Source organism: Symphodus melops (genome assembly GCF_947650265.1).
Source record: "Symphodus melops genome assembly, chromosome: 6".
NCBI lineage: Eukaryota > Metazoa > Chordata > Actinopteri > Labriformes > Labridae > Symphodus > Symphodus melops.
Window position 1 is genome coordinate 6,483,641 of NC_136696.1, and position 20,629 is coordinate 6,504,269.

General features: G+C 43.6%; 1 protein-coding gene across 2 annotated transcripts; it reads left to right on the plus strand.

Moving 5' to 3' along the window:
• The first annotated feature begins 900 nt into the window (after nucleotides 1–900).
• LOC306826099 (BTB/POZ domain-containing protein 10-like) lies at nucleotides 901–19,192 on the plus strand. Of its 2 annotated transcripts, none has more exons than XM_079347208.1 (8): nucleotides 901–1,087; nucleotides 7,552–7,799; nucleotides 7,883–8,204; nucleotides 10,672–10,774; nucleotides 14,125–14,245; nucleotides 16,959–17,156; nucleotides 17,471–17,581; nucleotides 18,530–19,192. In XM_079347208.1, exons 2-8 carry the CDS (start codon nucleotides 7,613–7,615, stop codon nucleotides 19,000–19,002), a joined length of 1,515 nt encoding a protein of 504 aa, XP_079203334.1. In that variant the 5' UTR covers nucleotides 901–1,087; nucleotides 7,552–7,612; the 3' UTR covers nucleotides 19,003–19,192. The 2 variants fall into 2 exon arrangements, with proteins under 2 accessions (XP_079203334.1, XP_079203333.1); XM_079347207.1 differs by lacking the exon at nucleotides 901–1,087 and adding an exon at nucleotides 2,348–2,659.
• Nucleotides 19,193–20,629: the final 1,437 nt, after the last annotated feature.

Below are 20,629 nucleotides of genomic sequence, written 5' to 3' on the forward strand. Positions count from 1 at the left end.
GGGGTATCCACACCGCACCGGGCAGGGGCAGCAGCGAGGAGGGGAGCCGGTTAAGGAGGAGACCACGTCCCCAAGAGTTGAGCGACCTCAGCGACTTGACACCGGAGGAGATCCAGTACGCTTTGAAGCTTTTGGAAAAACTTCTCAAATCTAAACAGTCGTGATTTTGATTGATTCTATCTGAACATCGTTAGTCCCAGCAACATTTCCAAATTTATTATTACAAAGTTTTAGAATCTGATCGCCTTTTTTATTTTATCTGATGTTTTTGATTTTTTTTTTTTACATTTATTTTGGACATTGCTTTTGTATTTATTTATTTATTAAACGGCTATGTATGAAATTTCATAAAGGGAAACGAGGGGACGAGGGGAAAGTTTCCAATTTATTTGCACTTTTATTTAACACATTTGGACCAACAAGTTATTGTTGTTTTTTTGTTTTTTTGACAATTGGATCAAACAGGCATTTGCCTTATTTTAATGTCCATTATAATTGTAATCTATTTTTCTGTTGTTGTTTTTTTTTTCAATATCGACAAAACGGACATGTGGTTAGACCTGATAGGATCTACACTTTGACATAGAATAGTTTTATATGTTGTGTCCAGTGTCCTTCATAAGTAAAATATGCTGCTTTATTTTTTACATGGAGGCGTATGTTAAGCATTCACATTTGTGTATTCAAAAAATAAATAAAAACATGTATTTCAAGTGTTGTCTTAGCTGGTTGTCTGATATTAAGGCTCATTTTCTAGATATCTGTGTATACAATTTCGTGAGTGCATGTAAGAACACATTTGACTTGCAAACCGGCATAGGCTGTCAATATGAGGGGCTACAGTCTTTGGGAGCAACCCACAGACCGTAAATCATCACAACAGCAGCGCAAAGGGGGTTCCCTTGTCCCATTGTCTCGCGATGTTTCACGTGAATTCCGCCTTTCCACACCAAAACAAAGATCCCTGGCTAAAAGAAGTTGCTGTTAGCCGGTGTCACCTTCCTACGGGAATACTCCTGTCTTCAACTCGCCTGAGTCTAAGTGGGCTGTTTCAGCAAATCGTCTAATCGGAATATAATGCAAGGAGGTAAACAAAAATGATCTTAAATATTTTTTTTAATGTATACAGACAACTAACGTTACCAACCACCGGCTAGCTTAAAGCTAACTCAAAGGCTAACTAAGCTGTCCAAAATCTGCTTAGCAACCCGAAAGTCTGTGTGAAGAAGAGTTACTTCTTCCCTTTTATATTGTTGGTTACTCAACAATGTTTACACTACCGCCATTTAAAGTAACGACGTATGCCAGATCAAATGTATCTCCTGTAATACAGTTTACATGTTTAACTGAAGAGAAATATGAAGAGTTAAAAGGCTCTGGATGTCAACTTCCTTTAATCAACTTTGTCGTTACTTTAGAAGGAGTAAAACACGTGTAATTCGTACCAATATTAAGATAACTTAGCTGAGCTATTGACTGTGTGATCCTGCTTTTACTTCATATATCTGGACGTGGTAGAGAGTCTGTTTATTGGCACATTATTGATTTACTACCACAAATAATTAAATTATCATCCATATTATTGACGTCCTGCATCATTTCATTCATAGATAAACTGTCCACATACCGCTCATACTAACGGGAGGTTGTTGTTGTTGTTGTAGTACAGACAGATGCCCTGATGGTTAATCCCTAACTGTGCATTATCTGAAGTGATAGCGACACTTATTCTGAAAATAAAAGCCTTTTAAATCCGGAGGTGACCTATTGGTGTCTCCATCTGGAGCTATGGACCAGTGAATACAGAGGGAGTTGGATGACCTTTCTAATATTACAATAATCAGAGTCATTTTGGTGTAGCTGTTCTAGCCTGAAGAGGACATGTCATAGTTTAGTTGAAGTGTGAAAGAGTCCCCTGGCGTCGTGAAGGTGGTACTGCTTGTTGCAGTACTTCTCAGTCAGTCAGCCTGACTGAGAAGCCTTTAAAGGTGAGGGTGGGGCACTTTGTCTTGTACATTTTGTTGTTATATTTTAGCTAGAAAGAAAAGGAAGAAAAAAGACCCTTGACAGACTTCAGACAGGGTGATTCAAGTATTTGATAGCTTCTTCAATAACGGTCGAATACCGCTCTTGATGATAATTGTATACTAATTTAAAGAAACAAGCTACAAACCAGGATAACAAGTGATTACTGTGCACAAATAACGTTTGCCACTTGTTATATTTAACTGAAAGTGAAGACGGGAGAATGTGATCCACGAATAACGAGTGTTAAATGTGCTGCTTTTAAATTGAGCAGGCAGAGAAGGGGATTTACGAGGAGCACGTGAAGGCATCATCCCTCTGATTCAGTCATGCACGCGGCCATTCACACAGTTTAAGGTCCCTCCGGTGACTCTGGATGACGAGCTGCTCCGCGTCTCTCTCGTCTTGTACACACATTTGAAGCTTTGAGTCGAAGCTCTGGATTGTCGCTGTGAGTTTAGGTCCGGGTTGAGTTTGGGAAACGATGCTGATGAAGTTGCAAAGTAATGAGCGAGGATGCTGAAGCTGCCGGCAAGCCCGCTTTGTTCGGAGGAGCGCAGGGCTTTTGTGCCGCTGTCATCCCGCAGCTCATCCCCTGCTGCTTTGTCTTCACTTGGCCCTCTGAAACCGACCGGTAGGTGCACGATCGCCTTCAAAGCACCGGGAGATTAGCTCTTAGATTGTATAACACATTATGTAGCTTTTCATCTGATATACGCTTAAGAAAAAAGATTTCTAATAACGCACTAAAAAGAAAACAAACTGTATTACCCCTGATGGGACCTCCTCGACTTATAAAACGAGTGAAAGAATAAATAGCGATGATATACTATTTAATAGTTATATGTTGCAGTAGGCTACATGCTTTGGGAAATACCCATGATATCGTGTAAATCTTAAATAAGCAAAGAAATGATGCCAATTTCCTTATTGCTATAAAGGTAATACACCTTTAACGTGTTCATGTCCTGTTATCAGCATCATTTGAAATGATTTGAACCCAGACTGCTGCAGAGAGTGTATTCTCTGCCTCAGCCCGTCTATGTGTCTGTGTCAGCAGCCCCTAAATAATAGATGGGACCCTCACCCCTTGAGGCTCTCACCTCATGCTTTTAATAGTCTACCAAGATGCCTTGCGTGTCAGTCTGCGTTATTTTATGTGAAATTGGTAAGAGAACTTGAGTCGAAATAAACACATCAAACCTGTTTCCAAGCGTTTATAAGCGCTTCAGACCGTTTACCCATTCAGCAAAAGAAAAGAGAGATTGTGACATCAACGAAAAGGCGCCTATTACTGGCAACTTGGACAAGTGAAATGTTAGCCGACTCTTGTTCTTTCGAGCTGTGATATCTTGGCTTCGGTAGATTTGCATCGACACGTGAAAGATGAGAGGAGCTGCCTGCACTGAGTGAAATATTTCCTCCTCCGTTCCTTTGTTCCTTTTACCCCCCCTGGTCTGCTCGGGTCTGGTTGCCTGCATGTTTGGTACAAAGTCCAGAAAAATGGTTTTAATATCCTAATTCTGCCCGGCATTTCATTCTCATTAGAAATCAAGCATGAATTTATTCTCTGACAGACTTCAGTGTAGGTCAATAAAACAATCAATCTTAATTAATTGCAGCAGTTTAGAAAAGACTGGATTGCTTTTTTTTTTAAAGTGAATTTTGTCACATTCTCTGTGATTATGGCTGATATGACAGACTGTACAGCTGAACACACTGAAACACAAGGTGTGTGTGTGTGTGTGTGTGTGTGTGCACCTGTGCATGTGCGCGCACACACTTCTTCCTCTCCTTAGCTGCTATGGTGACCCCTATCTTCAAGGACACTGCCTGTCTGCAGCTGTGGTGAGAAATAGACACATATTTAAAAAAGAAAACGCAAGCTTTTATTGAGCTCTTTTCTATTTGGAGTTTGTTCTTTCAGCGTGTAATTGAGAATTGAAACACAAAGTTTGTCTTATCTTTTTCATCTCTTGTGTCTGCACCCATTTGTTGTGTGTTTAGTACAAAGACATCATCTTACACAACAGACACTGATCGAGCCTCACCCCAATCTGTGACCTTGACTGCGTGTTGGTAAGGTGTAATGAGAATTCAAGCTCACCGGTGTTTGGTTCATGTTTGTGCAGAGCAGTCACTGCGCTGTTGATCCTTTTTTTGTCATTGCGCTGGTCTTACCACATCTTAGCTTGCTCTGTCTGTCTACCCTCCCAGACAGTTATCCAATTAGACACCCAATCAGTGAGCTGGCCACTTCCCTGGCTGTCCAGCACTTTAAGATGTCAGCCGCTATCCAAGGAGGTTTCTCTCATTACCGGCCTTTAAAGCTCTGCCAAATAGCTTTTTAGCTGGACACGATGATACTTCAAAAGTTGTAATATTATTATTCAACGATGAACAGCTCATAATCAGCCTCAAGAACTGTCCACCACATGAGTTATTTTGTTCTGTGTAGTTACATACAACATTGCTTCCTAACTGCACTGACCAGTAGTTCACCTTAACGTGTGAATGGTGTGTTCACGTTTGTCCTCTCATGTTCTGCGTTTCACTCTTTTTTACGTCACTAATCTCCGTTTTATGAAATGATTTAAAAAAAAAAAGAGAAATCCCCTGCTTTCTGTTTCCTCTCCTATTTTCCGTCTCCCTGATCAGGTAGCCTCCAGTAGATGGTCATCATCATATTTCATAGCAGCTCCTCTCAGGAGAGCTGGGCTCGCTTCATTAGTGAGAGCTGGACGTGTTTCAGCCTTATAACCTCGCTGCTGGAGATCAGATCAGACAACTGCATCGCTGCACTGGAAGTGAAATGGATACATTCATTAGCACAAAAGCCAGAGTGCCATTGATCACATCACGGCTCCACAATAATCTTATTGTAAAACATATGCTAACCGTTGTCCTTTGTGTATATCAAACCTTCAGCATGGTGATCCACATTGTCTTCCTGACGTCTGTAAAGTGACGCTGCATCGCTCAGCGTGTGTGGCATGCTGCAGTTTGTTTAGTGACATGTCGACAGACCAGTGAAGACCGGCGTTTTTTTTCTTTAAGATATTTGGGATATGTGCGGCGTGCCTCAGTTCTAGTCTGTTCTTTCTCAACTGGAAGGTCAGGAGTCCGATTCCCCCAGCTCCTGCTGTCCCATGTCGAAGTGTCTTTGAGCAACACTAAATTGCTCGTGTGTGACTGCAGGCTGAGCCTGGTGGGATGGTGGCGTCCCTGTTTGTGCAGCGCTGCAGCTTTGAAACAAGTCGGCGTAATGTGTCTCTATCCAGTCCACTGTTATTCTTATTCTTAGCTAGCAGCCAACAATCAAACCATCAAACCATCAAACCATCAAACCATCAAACCATCAAACCAACACTCAGCAGTAAATGGACTTGAGCTTTTCTAGGCATCTGACTGCTCAAAGTGCTTTTACACCGTAGATCATACCTTCACATTTAAACACACCGAAGACAGGCTGACGTGTGTCCTCAGTGTAAATGAATCCATTCATAAACATTCACACTGCACTGATGAAGCAGTGGGTTGGAACCCCCAACCCCCCGCCACCACTGAGCCACAGTCAAACGAATAAAACACTTCTTATTTCCTGCCTTCTTTTCTACACCTGCTTTTTGTTCCTGTTTTTAGTATTTCTTTTATAATACGTATAATATCCAGAGGTTACAGGAAAACGACCCCTGTAGCCTCAAAATGTGTTTTCTAAAGCTATTTTTACAGCTTTAGTTTACATCGAAGGAAAACAAAAAAGGAAATCTACTCTGGGCACCACATGTAGGGAATGAGGGCCGATGAGGACAGCGCTCCTTTATGGATGAATAAATGAAAGGCTTCCCTGAGGAAATGAGTTGTATAAGTGCTGCGCTGTTTTTTTAGAAAGAGTTTGAGAAACTTTGAGATTATTTTTTTCAACATTTTTTGTCCAATTTAATTCCGAAATGTTCTCTCGAGATTCTTTGTAAAAGAGCTTAATAGTTCTATAAAGAGCCAACATTAATCCAGCATGTGCATTTATAATCCTCCTTTCAGCTCATGTATGTCTGAGCTCCTTTGTGTTGTCTTTGCATCAGATGGTGTGTTTGAGTGCTCTCTGAAGTTGACATATTACAAGTGCTCTCTTAGAGCGCCTTATCTTTCTTCAGGAAAACATAGAAATACAGACGGCCACTCCGGGAAGCTTCACTGACTCTGAGGCTAAAAAGACTATTTGAAAGCCATCACGATCAACTCTCTGCTCAAACAGTCCATCATGTCATTTCTGTCTGTTGAGCTCTGTCTCAGCGAGGTCAGCTCCCTCGGTTTGTTTCAGATGGATAAACTCTCTAATGGAGGCGGGGCTAGTGTTTAGTGTGTGTACTTGGTGGAGCTGCAGGCTGAGCTCGGTGGATAGGTGGCGTCCCTGTTTCTGCAGCACTCAGCTCCTGCAAGAGTCCAAGCAAGTCGACTGCAAACTTTTTTTTTCAGGCTCTCTCCTCGTTCCTCAGCTCAGCACGCACAAAACAAACCCTTTACCCCCAGAGCCATTTCTGCACCGCTGCCTCCAGCGGGGGGGGGGGGACATCATCTATCTCACTGTTGCATGAAATAATGCAGCAGTTCCTCACTTTCTGTACGATTTGCAGTGTCATTCCTCTCAGGCTTGAATTGAGGAATCTGTTTACTGTTCTTCAGTTAATTCATATGTGTTACTCACTGTTTGCCCAGGACATGACCTTTCCTCTTCGATAAGTAGAGTTGACTTTTGGCATACTTTAATAAACTTGTCGTCAGAGCTGGTTGTCGTGATTTTTACAGTAAGTGATGTAAAGCATTTTATCTTCTGTTGGGATGATGGACCTCCCTGTAATTTAGCAAACTCACGGCATGTTTGGATGGATACATACAAATTGGTGATTTAGAGAATCAATGCAGTAAAACAGCTCCCAGTGTGTGTTATCAATATGTTTTGGGGGTCGACTCTTGATCTTCTCAGTGTAACCCCCCCCCCCCCCCCCCCCCCGCCTCAGCATCCAGAAACCTTTCCTCCCTCCCTGCCGTGTCTGTAGCTTTCATTTCTTCGGCTTCTGATGTCAAACGAGTCAAAGGAGCAGCGCCCCCTGCTGGTTTAAAAAGAGAGAAAAAGACATTGAAATCTGTTTTTGTCTCATTGATTGAAATTGTCCATGTTTGCTGGTAGAGCAGATGTGTTTGCTCTGTTCCAGTGGGAAGTAGTAGAAGTATACGCATGACCCCCCCCCTTCAGTCTAATTATCAGTTCTTTTATTTGAGCCTTTTATTTTTAGTTTGGTCCATCCGTTTATCTCTGTTCCCTCTAAATGCTGTTGTATTTCTTCTATCCGTCCATGACTTCTTCCTCTCTAAATGTAGATGTATTTGTTTTTACATGTAAAGCACTTTGTAAGCAGTTGTTTTTAAAGGTGCAATATAAATATAGTTATAATTATTAAATCAGCTGAAGTGTAAGACGACATGTTTATGACTTCCATTTCTTCCGTGTGTGTTTTTGTCTTGTAGTGAGCAGCAGTGGGGTTTGTCAGTGTTGGACAGCGCCCAGCAGCAGCAGCAGGTCGGCACTATGAGTCTGAATGGGGCCGGAGCTGGTGGCAGTGCATCTGGAGGGGCTCGAGAAAGAGGCGGAGCAGAACATTACCGGGAACAACGGCGGCGCTCCAGCGACCGCTCACGTGACTCATCCCACGAGAGGGCAGAGAGCCAGCTGACGCCCTGCATCAGGAATGTCACTTCTCCCACTCGGCAGCACGGTGAGGACGATGGGAAGTGTCACGCTGTCTTTTTCTGTATTTACTGAAAGTTTCCTTCACTGGTGTCTGCGTGTCCTTTTCAGACCGTGAGCGTGGCGACGGAGGCTCATCCTCCAGATCCTCCAGTCCACGTCCTCCCAGGGTCTCTCTTCCCTACCCCCACGTTGGAGGGGCCCTGATCAGTGGACACGTACCTCGGTCCCTGGGTTCTTTGGGAGCAGAGTACCACTCCAAGTCGTTGGGCCAGGGACTGTGCGATATGATCTATGTGTATGACCTCAGCTGTAAGGAAGGCCATCGCAGTGGGTTGAGAGTGGGAGAGAGAGTTACTCTGATAGTGGACAATACAAGATTCGTGGTGGATCCTGCCATCTTCACCGCTCAACCCAACACCATGCTTGGCAGGTAATAACTGAGAGATCGATCTCATGAAGCTCAAACACTTCAATGGAAAGACTAGAGGGAACATAAAGCTGTACACAGTTTTATTTCATGAAAGTCGTCCTGCAAAGTGTTCGATTTGTTTGAACTTTGTCAGCACACGCCGAGTTCCTATCACTGAGGGTGGGCTTTCATGTCTAGATCTTTTTAGACACCACCACCACCACCATCGCACAGTTTGTTTGGACACATGAGGAACAGAGAAATTGCACTCTGATGCAGAACAGTGATGTGTGCAGTGATGTCCGTGAGGAGGTGGTCCCAGCTCGCTTCTATACCGACCCTGGAGCGCTTTGTTTGTGTGAGAACACAATCACCCCAGCAACCCGAAAAAATGATTGTTTGACTCATCACACTCTGGTGATAGTAGGAAGAGCAGTACAAATCTAGAAAGATGCAATTAAACAGTTACTAGGCAATATCCATTACAATCAGTAATCTGTATTAATTCAGTCACCATCTCTCATCACTGACTCGACAACATCTCCACGAGTTAAGGATGGAGATGGTTGAGGCATTATCAGAATTCGAGTGTTACCTACCGACCTTCAGCCTCGTGCGCCGGTGATTGCTTTAGCTGCCACACACATGTGAGAGCACTGATGAGTGCCTCTATGTTTATTTCTTCAAAATGATCTCATCAGATTAGTCTTTAATGGAACAATAAAGAGACGTGCAGAAAACAGAAAAAACGGTTGTCAACAACACAGAGGTATTTCAGCTCAAAGTCACAAGTTCACGTGTTCACGGGTCAAACTGTACCAACGGCAGTGTGTTGAAAGCCCCTCCTCCCCCCTGGCTGTCTTTTTGTGAGTGGGGCCCAACATTTGACACGTCTGCTCAAATATTGATCAGACATTTGACTTCCAAATCATGATTACTTCTGTTGGCATGTTCACTGTGTTCAGTCATGCACCGTTTACCTGCAGAGTGGGAAAAGGAAGCTGTGATGTCATGTTGGTTGGACCAAATAATATTACTGGGATATTCAGTGAAATGTTTGAAAGTATTCCTAGCTAAGGACAGTACGGATACAAAAAAAGTGGAAACACTCAGTGTCTCCCCGAACATTCATTTGGTATGGTGGCCTCGCGACAAAGTGTGCGTGTGTGTGTGTGTGTGTGTGTGTGTGTGTGTGTGTGTGTGTGCAGGTATAAAGGTAGGTTATAGCTTATAAAGCACATTTATAACAGCCAAATTAGACCAAAGAGCTGTACATTTTACATCCAAACATCATAAAGAAAAACAAGTAAAAATGCTAAACAGTAGTAAAAGTTCTCGTGGACACTGCTGTTGGGATGAAACAACTCAACTCGAAGTAAAAGCCAACACAAATAAAAGGCTTTTTAAAAAAGACTGTTCAGTTGTGGCAGCAGATCTTATATGAACAGGAAGTTTATTCCAGCTGAAAGAGAAAAAGGCTCAATCGCCCCGAGTTTTAAGCCTCGTTTTATATATGATAATGTATAATGTGTATATACATATAATAACTATATATGTATAAATTGTGTGGTTTGTGTTTATAAAATAACATTGGCAGAGAATCTGAGATATTTGAGAGGAGCGCTCGGTCACAGGTCTCCAGAGAACAGGCAGAAAATCGTCTGAATGTGATCACCAGCCGGTCGATCTGTGCACTTATTCTCATAAATGTCAACGTTGTGTTTGCTTTTGCTCGCTCACCCTTTTAAGGGCTTCCTCACATTCTGTCTGGTAAACTTTATGAGACATTTTAGTTTTTATTAAAAAAACTTAAGGGGAAAAAAATCCTGCACAGTGTGCTGACACTATTTTCTAAATGTTGATCGTCAGAGTGCTGCGACAGAGTAAAGACTGCTGAATTGTTTTTTTTTCGTGGATGCAAATATAACAGTATCACCATTTCCCATTTGGCTTTGCTGAAGAGGATAGAGATATCGCCCATCTGCCATTCCAGGAAACCAAAAGCTATACTTATTTGTTTTGAAAGTACATCTCCCTCCACCTGTTTTGTGCTGCGTTCTATTTTTATGTCTCAAAGTCATGTGCACCAACTTCTTTTGGAAACTGGAGCTGGTTGTTCAAACTGTAAAGTACTGAAGTTCTCAGACAGCTCGTTACCATGACCCATCTCAACACACTGGAGGAAAAATGTTGGGATGATGTGGTGCTTAGACAGTTACCAAGAACCCTTCAAAAACAAGTGACCATCCTTGATTTGTTGAGGATGACATCTTCTGAGTAAGTCGGGTCAGCTCTGTTTTTCTTTGATAAACGGAGTACTCTAAGCAGCTCTTATTTTTGAAGAGTTTCCTGTATTGCTGTGTTTTTTTTTTTTTTTTTTTTAAGCCTCCAACATCTTTAATGTCTCAGCCTAGCTTTGCTGTCCTTTGAATCAGTTTTTGTTTTTTTAATCACCAATGATAACTGTCGTCTCTCGTTTGTGTGTCAGGATGTTTGGTTCTGGGCGGGACAACAACTTCACTCGACCCAATGAGAAAGGAGAGTTTGAGGTGGCCGATGGCATCAGCTCCACTGTTTTCAGAGCCATTCTGGTAAGAGCACTGACTTCATGTTACACCTTTACCTCCTGACTGCTCGATGTCACACTTAATAAACAGTTCCTTCATCTGTCTTTCTCCAATTTTCTGTCTTTTTTGACCTCTATTGACCTTCTCTTTTCTTTGATCTGTGTTACATCCCCCTCCTTTTCTTCCTCGTCTCTCATTGGTCCAGGGAGTTCTGGACCTTTTATATGACACATGGACTGCATCTCTCAATGTTTTATTCACTCCCACCTCATCTCCCTCTATCCTTCTAGCACATTCTCTCAACAAATATAGAACCCTCCACTTCCTCTGATCCTGTTCTCGTTCTGCTGCTCGGACTGAGAGGCATCTTTAGCTACTTTTACATAAACGACCTGCTTTTGATTAAGTTCATAATTCAAAGCTCCTGATATTGTCTGAGAGTGAATCAGCTGGAAGAGGCTGCAAAGATTCTGAAAAGAACTCTAAAACCAGACACACGAAAGTGTGTTTATAAAAGCAACGGTAATTATCTGGTTGTGTTATTTCACGCCGCTCTTAGATGAGTTGAGGTGTTTTTTTTTTCCCCTCAAACACAAATTCAAAGTAGTGTCATGGACAATGTTTTTGTTAGAATATGGATTAAGGCTGACAACTAATCGTCTTTGTTGGGTTTGATTCTTGCTAGACGGAGTGAATCTACAGAGTGTACTCTAGTGGTTCAGTCAGCAGAAACACACAAATGACAAATTAAATGCAGAGCTCCCTTATAGACTGGTATACTGATGATGTATTTTTGTAAGCCAACCCGAAAGAAATGGCGCCAGTGGTTCCTCAGAAAATTCGCCCATGGGATTTTTGTATTGGATTTTGGATCATTGCAGAAAATAAGCTCTGTGTCAAACACACGTTTCTGATGCGTCGCTGTTTAGTTCAGCGGGATAATCTTTACAGATGAACATCATTTATATGGAGTTTGAAGAGTTAATGCAGCCGAGAGAAGTAAAAGCTAACGTTATGCGCTAGCAAACTACACTGCGGTCGGTTTATAATGACGTCACGGCCGTTATGATTCATCGATCTAATCAGCGGTTTTGACAAACTTGCGAAACCGTAGCTTAATAAGTTGTTTATTAACCTAATATTTGCAAGAACACTGAAAAACATGACAAGAGGCTGTAAGGAGGATTAGGGAGAGAGTTCCCGGCATGATGACGTTTAATGTCTGCAACAGCCACTGTAGTTTCAGTTAGCTACTTGTTAGCAACCGCCGTTTAAAGTTCATGTAAAAACTTTAAGTGGGGTCTTAGCTAACATAGTTTATCCCGTCTAACAAAACGTCAACATCTCTTCAGCTTGTGTTAACTAAAGACCTTATTTCAGGCGTCTAACTACAAACCCATTCAAAACACCCATTGACTTTTAGAGTTAGGAACCCGTGAAGCTAAAATGCTAACTCACTTCCAGTCTATACATGTCAGGGAGGAAACAAAATATTGGAGAAGATGAGCCATTTCAATGTAATCAACCGAGTCCTCTCTGTACACTCAAAGTTCGTCCAGTAGAATCACATGATCTTTACAGCTAGCTTACTCCAAACAGGATTTCTTTTAAAATGTCTGACAGTTCACAACAGAATCACTTTAAGACATCTGCTGAATATATTTTTTATATTCCAGTTGTGAACTAAAAGGAATTTTACAGGAATTCTCAAATGACGTCAAGACAGCATTCACCGTGTTCCAACAAGCTGGCGACTCGGCGCGCAAACAACACGGACACCTCCACGAGTACTTTGTTAGCTAACACCAGACGATACGGTTTGAGCATAAAAATACCACGACAACATGTCGACAGATAAAACGTTACTGCTGATGCACAAAGCAGCCATGTTGGATCATAACTCGGACTGCTGAAGGAGGACTTCAGGGAGGAGTTTCTGACAATGTCATCGACCGTGAACTCAGAGTTTTAGACTTCAGAGGTCAAAGGGACCTCACCATGTATGACAGAGACTCAACGTGACTCCATCCTTCATGAGCACCAAGCAACATTTAGCAACAGTGGCCAGGGAAAAGGGCCCTTTAAGAGAAACTTGATCCAAACCAGAGACCAGCTGGAACTGTGTGAGGTTCAGAGGGCAGGATAGAGGGAGGTGCAGGAAGAAGGACAGGGACAAACAGCAACAACAATAACAACAAAGAGTACCAGGGATTTAAAGCTACAATGCTAGTAATAATGGCAGTTGTGTAGCATTAGCAGCTAGGTATGATTGTAAGAATGAAGACTGATAAGCAACGCTAAAAAGGCATTCATTGTGAAAACATTAAAGGATTGTATAACTCCAATCAGGAGAGTCTTCGTCCTTTCATAATGAGGGAACATGTAGTTATTTTACAAGTTCAGAAAAGCAGGAGAAGCAGGATAGAAAGCCCTCAGAGCTCGATGCACTTCGGTGGTCGACGTGAAGGAAGAATGCCGGCTGGAATGAGGAGCGAAGCTGGAGCTGAATACTGATGAGCTGGAACGCTTCCAACTGGGGTCGCAACCATCAAACTGAAACAACAACTTGACAACAGCAGAAGAGAGGTTTCGAGAATGACAGCAGCAGCAGGATGGTTTGTTGGTAAAAGGCTGAATCTGATTGGTTTAGTTCTTCAAAGAGGAAACGCACAGGACCAGCTGGAAGAGAAAGACAGATCTACTGTATGTGACTTAATGAATACATGAGAGTAGAACTAAGCTGTGATAGGCCGACGTCAAGCAGTCATATCAGCTGACAGGCTCTGCAGCTAAAGGGCTAATAGGAAGTGCGTGGTTGTGGTTATTATGGCGTAATGGATTATGGCATGAGCACATCTTTGTCTGCATTAAACAAAACCCAGGGAGACATGAGAGTGTGTGTGTGTGTGTGTGTGTGTGTGTGAAGAGCTCCTCTGGAGGGAAACAGACGCTGTCGTGACGTGAGCACGCACAGACAGCAGGAGGATGGAAAGTGGAGCAGCGAGGGAAAGTGATGTCCTCCTTAGCTTTCGCTTTCATCCCCCATCACTCCCCCCCCCCCTCCTTTGAGCCTCTCTCACTTTCCCTTCTTATTATCCACTGGTTTTCCTTTCATGGCTGTTCATTCTCACCCCCCGTCCTCCTCTTCCTCATCCATCCCTCGCCCACTCTCTCTCTCTCTCTCTCTCTCTCTCTCTCTCTCTCTGCCGCCTGTGTGAGCAAAGCAGCATCAATAATGGCGCCTTGTTTTTTCTCCCATGCCTGTGTGTGTGTGTGAACACCCACTGTTTCTTCATTTCTGTATATATCTGTGTGTGTGTGTGTGTGTGTGTGTGTGTGTGTGTGTGTGTGTGTGTGTGCGCTGAAAATGGCAGGATTACTACAAGTCGGGGATAATCCGCTGCCCTGACGGCGTTTCTATTCCCGAGCTGCGGGAGGCATGTGACTACCTCTGTATCTCCTTCAACTACAGCACCATCAAGTGCAGAGACCTCAGTGAGTACGCTCGAGCGCACATTTAAACTGTGGGAATTGTGTCGGAGCTGCAGGCGGATGTAGTTGCATGACGTTGGTGAGTGTGGAGCAGAGATCGCTTTAGTTGCTACTTTAGGAAAATGTCATGAGGAATGCTAAAGAGCAGGACCATATTTAGCCTGCTTTACTCTTGTAACTTAATGTGGACGTGTTGCCAGCCTGCACTTTTGAATGCTTCTGTGTTTAGAGTTACCTGTAGTGTTACTGATTGACCGACAACATTTACTGCTTCTGCTTGTAGAACCAAACACAGGCACAGTCCTTTGGTTCCTGTTTGTTTTTTACACCTATGTGAAGCTGTTTGCATCAATGCAGCTGTGACATGAAAGTGTGTAAAGATGCACGTCAGCATATGTGTGTGTATGTATGTGTGTGTGTGTGTGTGAGAGAGAGAGAGAGAGAGCGCGTCTCTGTTATTCTGTGCCTGCTGGTGCCTCTTGTTTGTATCTGTGAGTGTGTGGGAGGAGCTTCAGTTCACAGGCTGCGGACTGTGTGTGTGTGTGTGTGTGTGTGTGTGTGTGTGTGTGTGTGTGTGTGTGTGTGTGTGTGTGTGTGTGTGTGTGTGTGTGTGTGTGTGTGTGTGTGTGTGTGTGTGTGTGTGTGTGTGTGTGTGTGTGTGTGTGTGTGTGTGTGTGTGTGTGTGTGTGTGTGTGTGTGTGTGTGTTCTAAGTAGGTCATGATTAGCTGTAAGATCTAATGCCTGTTACGTGGGAAAATGACCAACTAAGTGAAGCACATCTATTCCTGAACCTTCATGATGTGATGGCAGGTTTTCTGCTGGTCTCATGTAGACCATGCATGATGACCATGACCATGATGTAAACAGAGTGTGTATGTTGCTAATGCTAAACGAGCCAGCATTACTAACAAGTCTCAACAAAGCTCATAAACAAACAAGAAGAGGTAGAAATAGAAAATCTGTGTACAGAGGCTGTAGTCCTCGTCACAGCAGCCATGGGTTCAAATCCGACCTCTGCCCTTCGCTGCATGTCACCCCTCGCTCTCTCCTCCCAGCATCACCTGACTCTTCCATCTAATGGAGGCAAACGTAACTCAGTAAGTATTTTAGTGGAAATCCGTAAACGAGCCAGGAGGAGAAAAAGAACGTAACATACATTCTGCTTGGAGGAACATTTTAGATGAGACACACACACACACACACACACACACATACACACACATATGCTGACGTGCATCTTTACACACTTTCATTAGTGTGTAAAGATGCACCCATTTCATGGGTCATCATTAGGACCCAAGTTTATCAATATGATAAAACAAGAAATGTTCAAATGGCAAATATGGTGAAATCAAAGCAAAGATTAGCAAGGGTCAAGAAGTGCTTTTATGTTATGGATAAAATTCTTCAAATGTGAAATAAATTACAGGCAGCTTTTAGTGAGACGGCTACTTAAAGAATATGATATACTCAGTAATCAATAAATCAGTGTTCAGAGTGTAAACACAGCGTCATCCTATTCTTCTTTCTGCATCTTGTCCCATCTCCCCCATCCCATTTTCAAGCCCAGCACAGTTTAGCAGATGGCTGTTCCGTCATGGGCCCGGGTCTGCTGAAGATTTCTGCCTGTTAAAAGGAAGTTTTTTCTTGCCACGCTATGACGGATTAAGCTGGGCTCTTGTAATATAGCCATAAGTAAGGTCCTTTACCTGCTTTATGTAAACATAACAATGAGCATGGTCTTGTTACCTGCTCTTTTGTTAATGTTAACAGACAAACAGTAAGGTCCTTTACCTGCTTTTGTAAAGTGTCTTGAGATAACGCCTGTTATGAATTGACGCTATATAAATAAAGATTGATTGATTGATTGATTGACTGTGCATGTGTTTCATAGAACATTTTGAAGAGCGTTTCTTCTGATAGCGGCCATCTTCACAGCCATGTTGACTCGTCAGCAGTCTCCATCTTTCTTGTACATTTAAAACACGTCGGTGTTTCATGAGTGACCATCCAGCCGGGACGCTCGTACGAGATGATCGAAACAGGCTGAACACACTTTAACACCTAATCCAACAATAAGCAGTAGATGTCGATATTATCGGCTGATACGAGTGTATCAGACTTTTAGTGTCGGCTCATTTTTATGGCAGACGTGCGTCGTTATAACGATATTAATTTCAAATAGTCAAATAGTCTTCAATTTGAGTTTTATTGTCTAACACTAGCAGTTCTCGTTTTACCAGCAGGGGGCGCTATATGGATCACATCGAGCACTAGAACCCTCCAAAGTGACGGGCGACGACACGCATACATGCAAAGTTACTTTGCCAGTTGTCTTGTCTTCACCCTTCATCTTTTGGTTTACGGAGACAAACCGAAGCATTTTAATGGTATGAAGGATCAACGCAAAACGTGTGTCAATGTATCTCTACAGGACACAGCTCCAAGAAAGAGATCGACCCCAATATCACTATCGGCCTCAAAAATCTGATATGGGTCGAGTCCTACTCATCATACATAATGTTTTTCGAAAGAGAACGGTGTGCGTCCTTCCTAAATACAGCAGGCTGATGTTCTTCTTGTACGTTTTAATAAACTGTATGTGGAGCTGTAGTTTTTGAAGTGGGACTTTTCTAGTATTTGAGTGAAAAGTAAGCAGTCCTGCACATTTTCCTCCTCCTCTCCTTTATAAATCTCCGTGCGGTTCCTCCACAGGCGCCCTGATGCACGAGCTGTCCAACGACGGAGCCCGGCATCAGTTTGAGTGTTACCTGGAGGAGATGGTGCTGCCGCTGATGGTGGCCAGCGCTCAGAGCGGAGAGAGGGAGTGCCATGTGGTGGTGCTGACGGACGACGACGTGGTGGACTGGGATGAAGAGTACCCTCCACAGATGGGAGAGGAGTACTCTCAGAGTAAGACACTGCTTCTGGATATTGAGTACACCGTTCCTCTGTGGCGCAGGGCTCCACTTTTAATCGAAACCATTGAACACACACATCAGTGAGCCAAGCTTTGGCCCTGACTTGTTAGGTCTGTCCCACGTACACACACACTCACTGGATTCTATTTTCAGTCTCCTAATCACGAGAGCCTCAAATGTGGATTAAGCACAGTTTAAAATAGTCCGCTGTTTATTCTGCACAGAGCCGAGATCAGCCTCGTGTTCCCCGCTCCAACGTGTTGACAATGTGAGCAGATCTAAAATCTCTCTCTTGTTTCCCAACAGTCATCTACAGCACCAAGCTGTACCGCTTCTTCAAGTACATCGAGAACAGAGACGTGGCCAAGTCGGTGCTGAAGGACAGAGGACTGAAAAAGATCCGACTGGGAATAGAAGGTGCTGATATGTTTCCTTCCTTCACAGAGACTGAGAAGAAAACGTTTTCATCAGAATCATTTCAGTTTGAAGAAGCGTCTTGTCTGTTTCTGGTCCAGATTTAAAGCTGCATCTAGGAGACAATGCAGACTGTTTCACATCAATAGACGTTTGTTTTAGTTGTACTTCGCAGACATGCTGTCCTTAAAAAACGGTTTCCCCTGGAGAATTGTTCAGTTTGAAGAAACAAAAGGAAACAAATATTTTTGCATCATGGACGCATGGAATGACTTGTAATGGAGAAATAGTCTTTAGTCAGTGCTGGGCTGCAGCTCACTTGGTAGAGTCGTTGTCTCTCAACCTGAAGGTCGAGGGTTCAATCCCCAGCAAGACCTAACCCTGAATCCGGCTGCCTCGGTGTCTGAATGGGATTAGATACCTCTCTCACTTTATATGGCAGCCTGTGGAGTAAAGTCCCTGTATGATTCTTTAAATAAGACTTTTCATTTGAGTTAGCATAGGGGACACATGGGGGAGGATGTGAACACCGTGTAAAAAGTTGTTTGAGATAAACTCAGATGTCCACAACAACGACCTTAAAATGTTTTTAATAAAGTTTTCGTGACCAAACAGTCAATCCCAGTACTCACAGGAGGAGTGTGACATTTACCAGCGCTCGTGTGCCAGCTGACCATTTCAAAACCAACAGCACCCAGCACAACCTCCAGCACCCCTGTAAATTGTGGAAAATAGTTGAATATGAAAGGTGCTTGCAGTTGAATGACTTAATGGTTATGCTAAGCTATGCTAATTAGCGTCTAGCGCCTGCTGACAGTTTACTGTAAAGACGTGGTGTCGATCTTGACTCATCGTGGTCAGTTTGAGAAATATTCTAAACGGATCATTATAAACCAGCTGTAGCATTTTCACTCTTGTTCTAATCAGTTGTCCTTTTTCATTTTGATTCAGGCTACCCCACCTATAAGGAGAAAGTGAAGCGTCGTCCTGGAGGTCGCCCAGAGGTCATCTACAACTATGTCCAGCGTCCCTTCATCCGGATGTCCTGGGAGAAGGAGGAAGGGAAGAGCCGCCACGTGGACTTCCAGTGCGTCAAATCTAAGTCCATCACCAATCTGGCCGCAGCCGCTGCAGACATTCCCCAGGACCAGCTGGTGGTCATGGACCCTCCAGGGCCGCAGGTGGACGAGCTGGACAATCTGCCACAGCCGACGCCCCGCGTCAGCGAAGCACACCAGCTGACATACGGGCAGGCGTCGGCGAACGGTGCAGGGCCGCAGCTCGCTCTGGGCTATGAAGGCCCCAACCAGCCGGCTCAGGACAGTCAGAGCCAGGCTGCCCACAACCAGCAGCAGCACAGCACCTACACTCAGGCCACGTACCACTATGAGCCAGACCCAGACACGCCGTCACCCTCAGCATGAGACTGGCTGCACACTGTACCCCTCGTCCCACTGCTGTGTTCACACCAAGAGCAACAAAAGATGAGCAACTAGGACAAACGCTCTCTGAGCATTGATCTGAAAAACTCCAAATCTGTTCACAAATCAACAGAAATGCTAAGAGTGGCTACAATAGTAATGCTAAGAAGCACAGCAATCTGATTGGCTGTAACCAGCCAATAAGCACATCAAGTTCAACCCTTCACAGCTGGTATTGAAGCACCTACTATTCGTCCTTGTGTTGCTTTCAGTGTGAATGCAGATTTGCCCCGACACCTCCTCCTCTGCAGTGGCAGAACACCACTTTGCCTTCTGCGGCACCACGGCTGCAGCCTTACTCAGCCAACATGGCGTCCGAGCGAACGCCATGTGTTGAGCAGAGAGGACGGATGACAAAGAGCAGCACCTTGGCCTCCTTTTCCATCCCCCTCCACTCTTTCTGTTTATCTGACCAAAGGAGACTTCTGTGTGTGTGTGTGTGTGTGTGTGTGTGTGTGTGTGTGTGTGTGTGTGTGTGTGTGTGTGTGTGTGTGTGTGTGTGTGTGTGTGTGTGTGTGTGTGTGTGTGTGTGTGTGTGTGTGTGTGTGTGTGTGTGTGTGTGTGTGTGTGTGTGTGTGTGTGTGTGTGTGTGTGTGTGTGTGTGTGTGTGTGTGTGTGTGTGTGTGTGTGTGTGTGTGTGTGTGTGTGTTACTGTACCTCACTGAGAAAGTGGATTTCAGTGCCTCTTAGCTGCTCTTTCTTCAGGGGTGGACGGTAAGTTTGAACCTTTTTCAGTGAAGGCTTTGAAAGGATTTTTGTTTGACGCCACGTTTACCTTTATTTTGATATTTGTTAAATAATATATTCCGCTCCCTTTTGTTTTGTGACCAATTGATTTGGTTCCGAGTTTACACTTGTTTATTCCTCTCTCTGTTTGTGTCCTGGCTGACCTGCATTGAAAACTCTCTGTCACCGTTGCTGTGAGCACACAGGATGTCAGAAAAGATGTTGAACACAATGCTTTTCTAATAAATAATATTCACAGTCATCCTCCGAGACTCGCTTCTGTTTTCACGTCCAGGGAGGAAACGAGTCCTCTTTCAGCAAAAGAAACAACTGAATGCTTTAAATGAACACTATGATCTTTGATGAACACACAGCAGCCTTGAGAACGTCTAACATCATTTTATAGGTGAATAAGTGATAAACAATGTGGGCATGTAGGGTGTAGGTGCTGATCTGATCTGAGTGCAGTGACTCAGCGTTGGCTCTGAAACCAAATATAGATATTCTGCATCCAGGCTGCTGCTGCATCACCCCCATCAGTGGTGTGTCATTACACAATGACAGGCATTACTACAAGTGAAACAAACATGCAGCAGGGAGTCCTGTTCTTTAGAAAGCAGGAGCATGAGAACATTGAGATGCAGAACCAAACAAACTCTTTTGAGTTTGAACTCTCAAACAAGCAGGCAGCAGATGAAAGGAATGTTCTATAGCTTGAGATGACCTGACTCAGGGAAGGAATGGAGATGAGGAATTAAATATGCATGAGCTGCTTCCACACGGACTATGATTATTTAATGCATGAGTTCAAAGTATAAGCTTTATGCTTTAAATAACTTTTTGG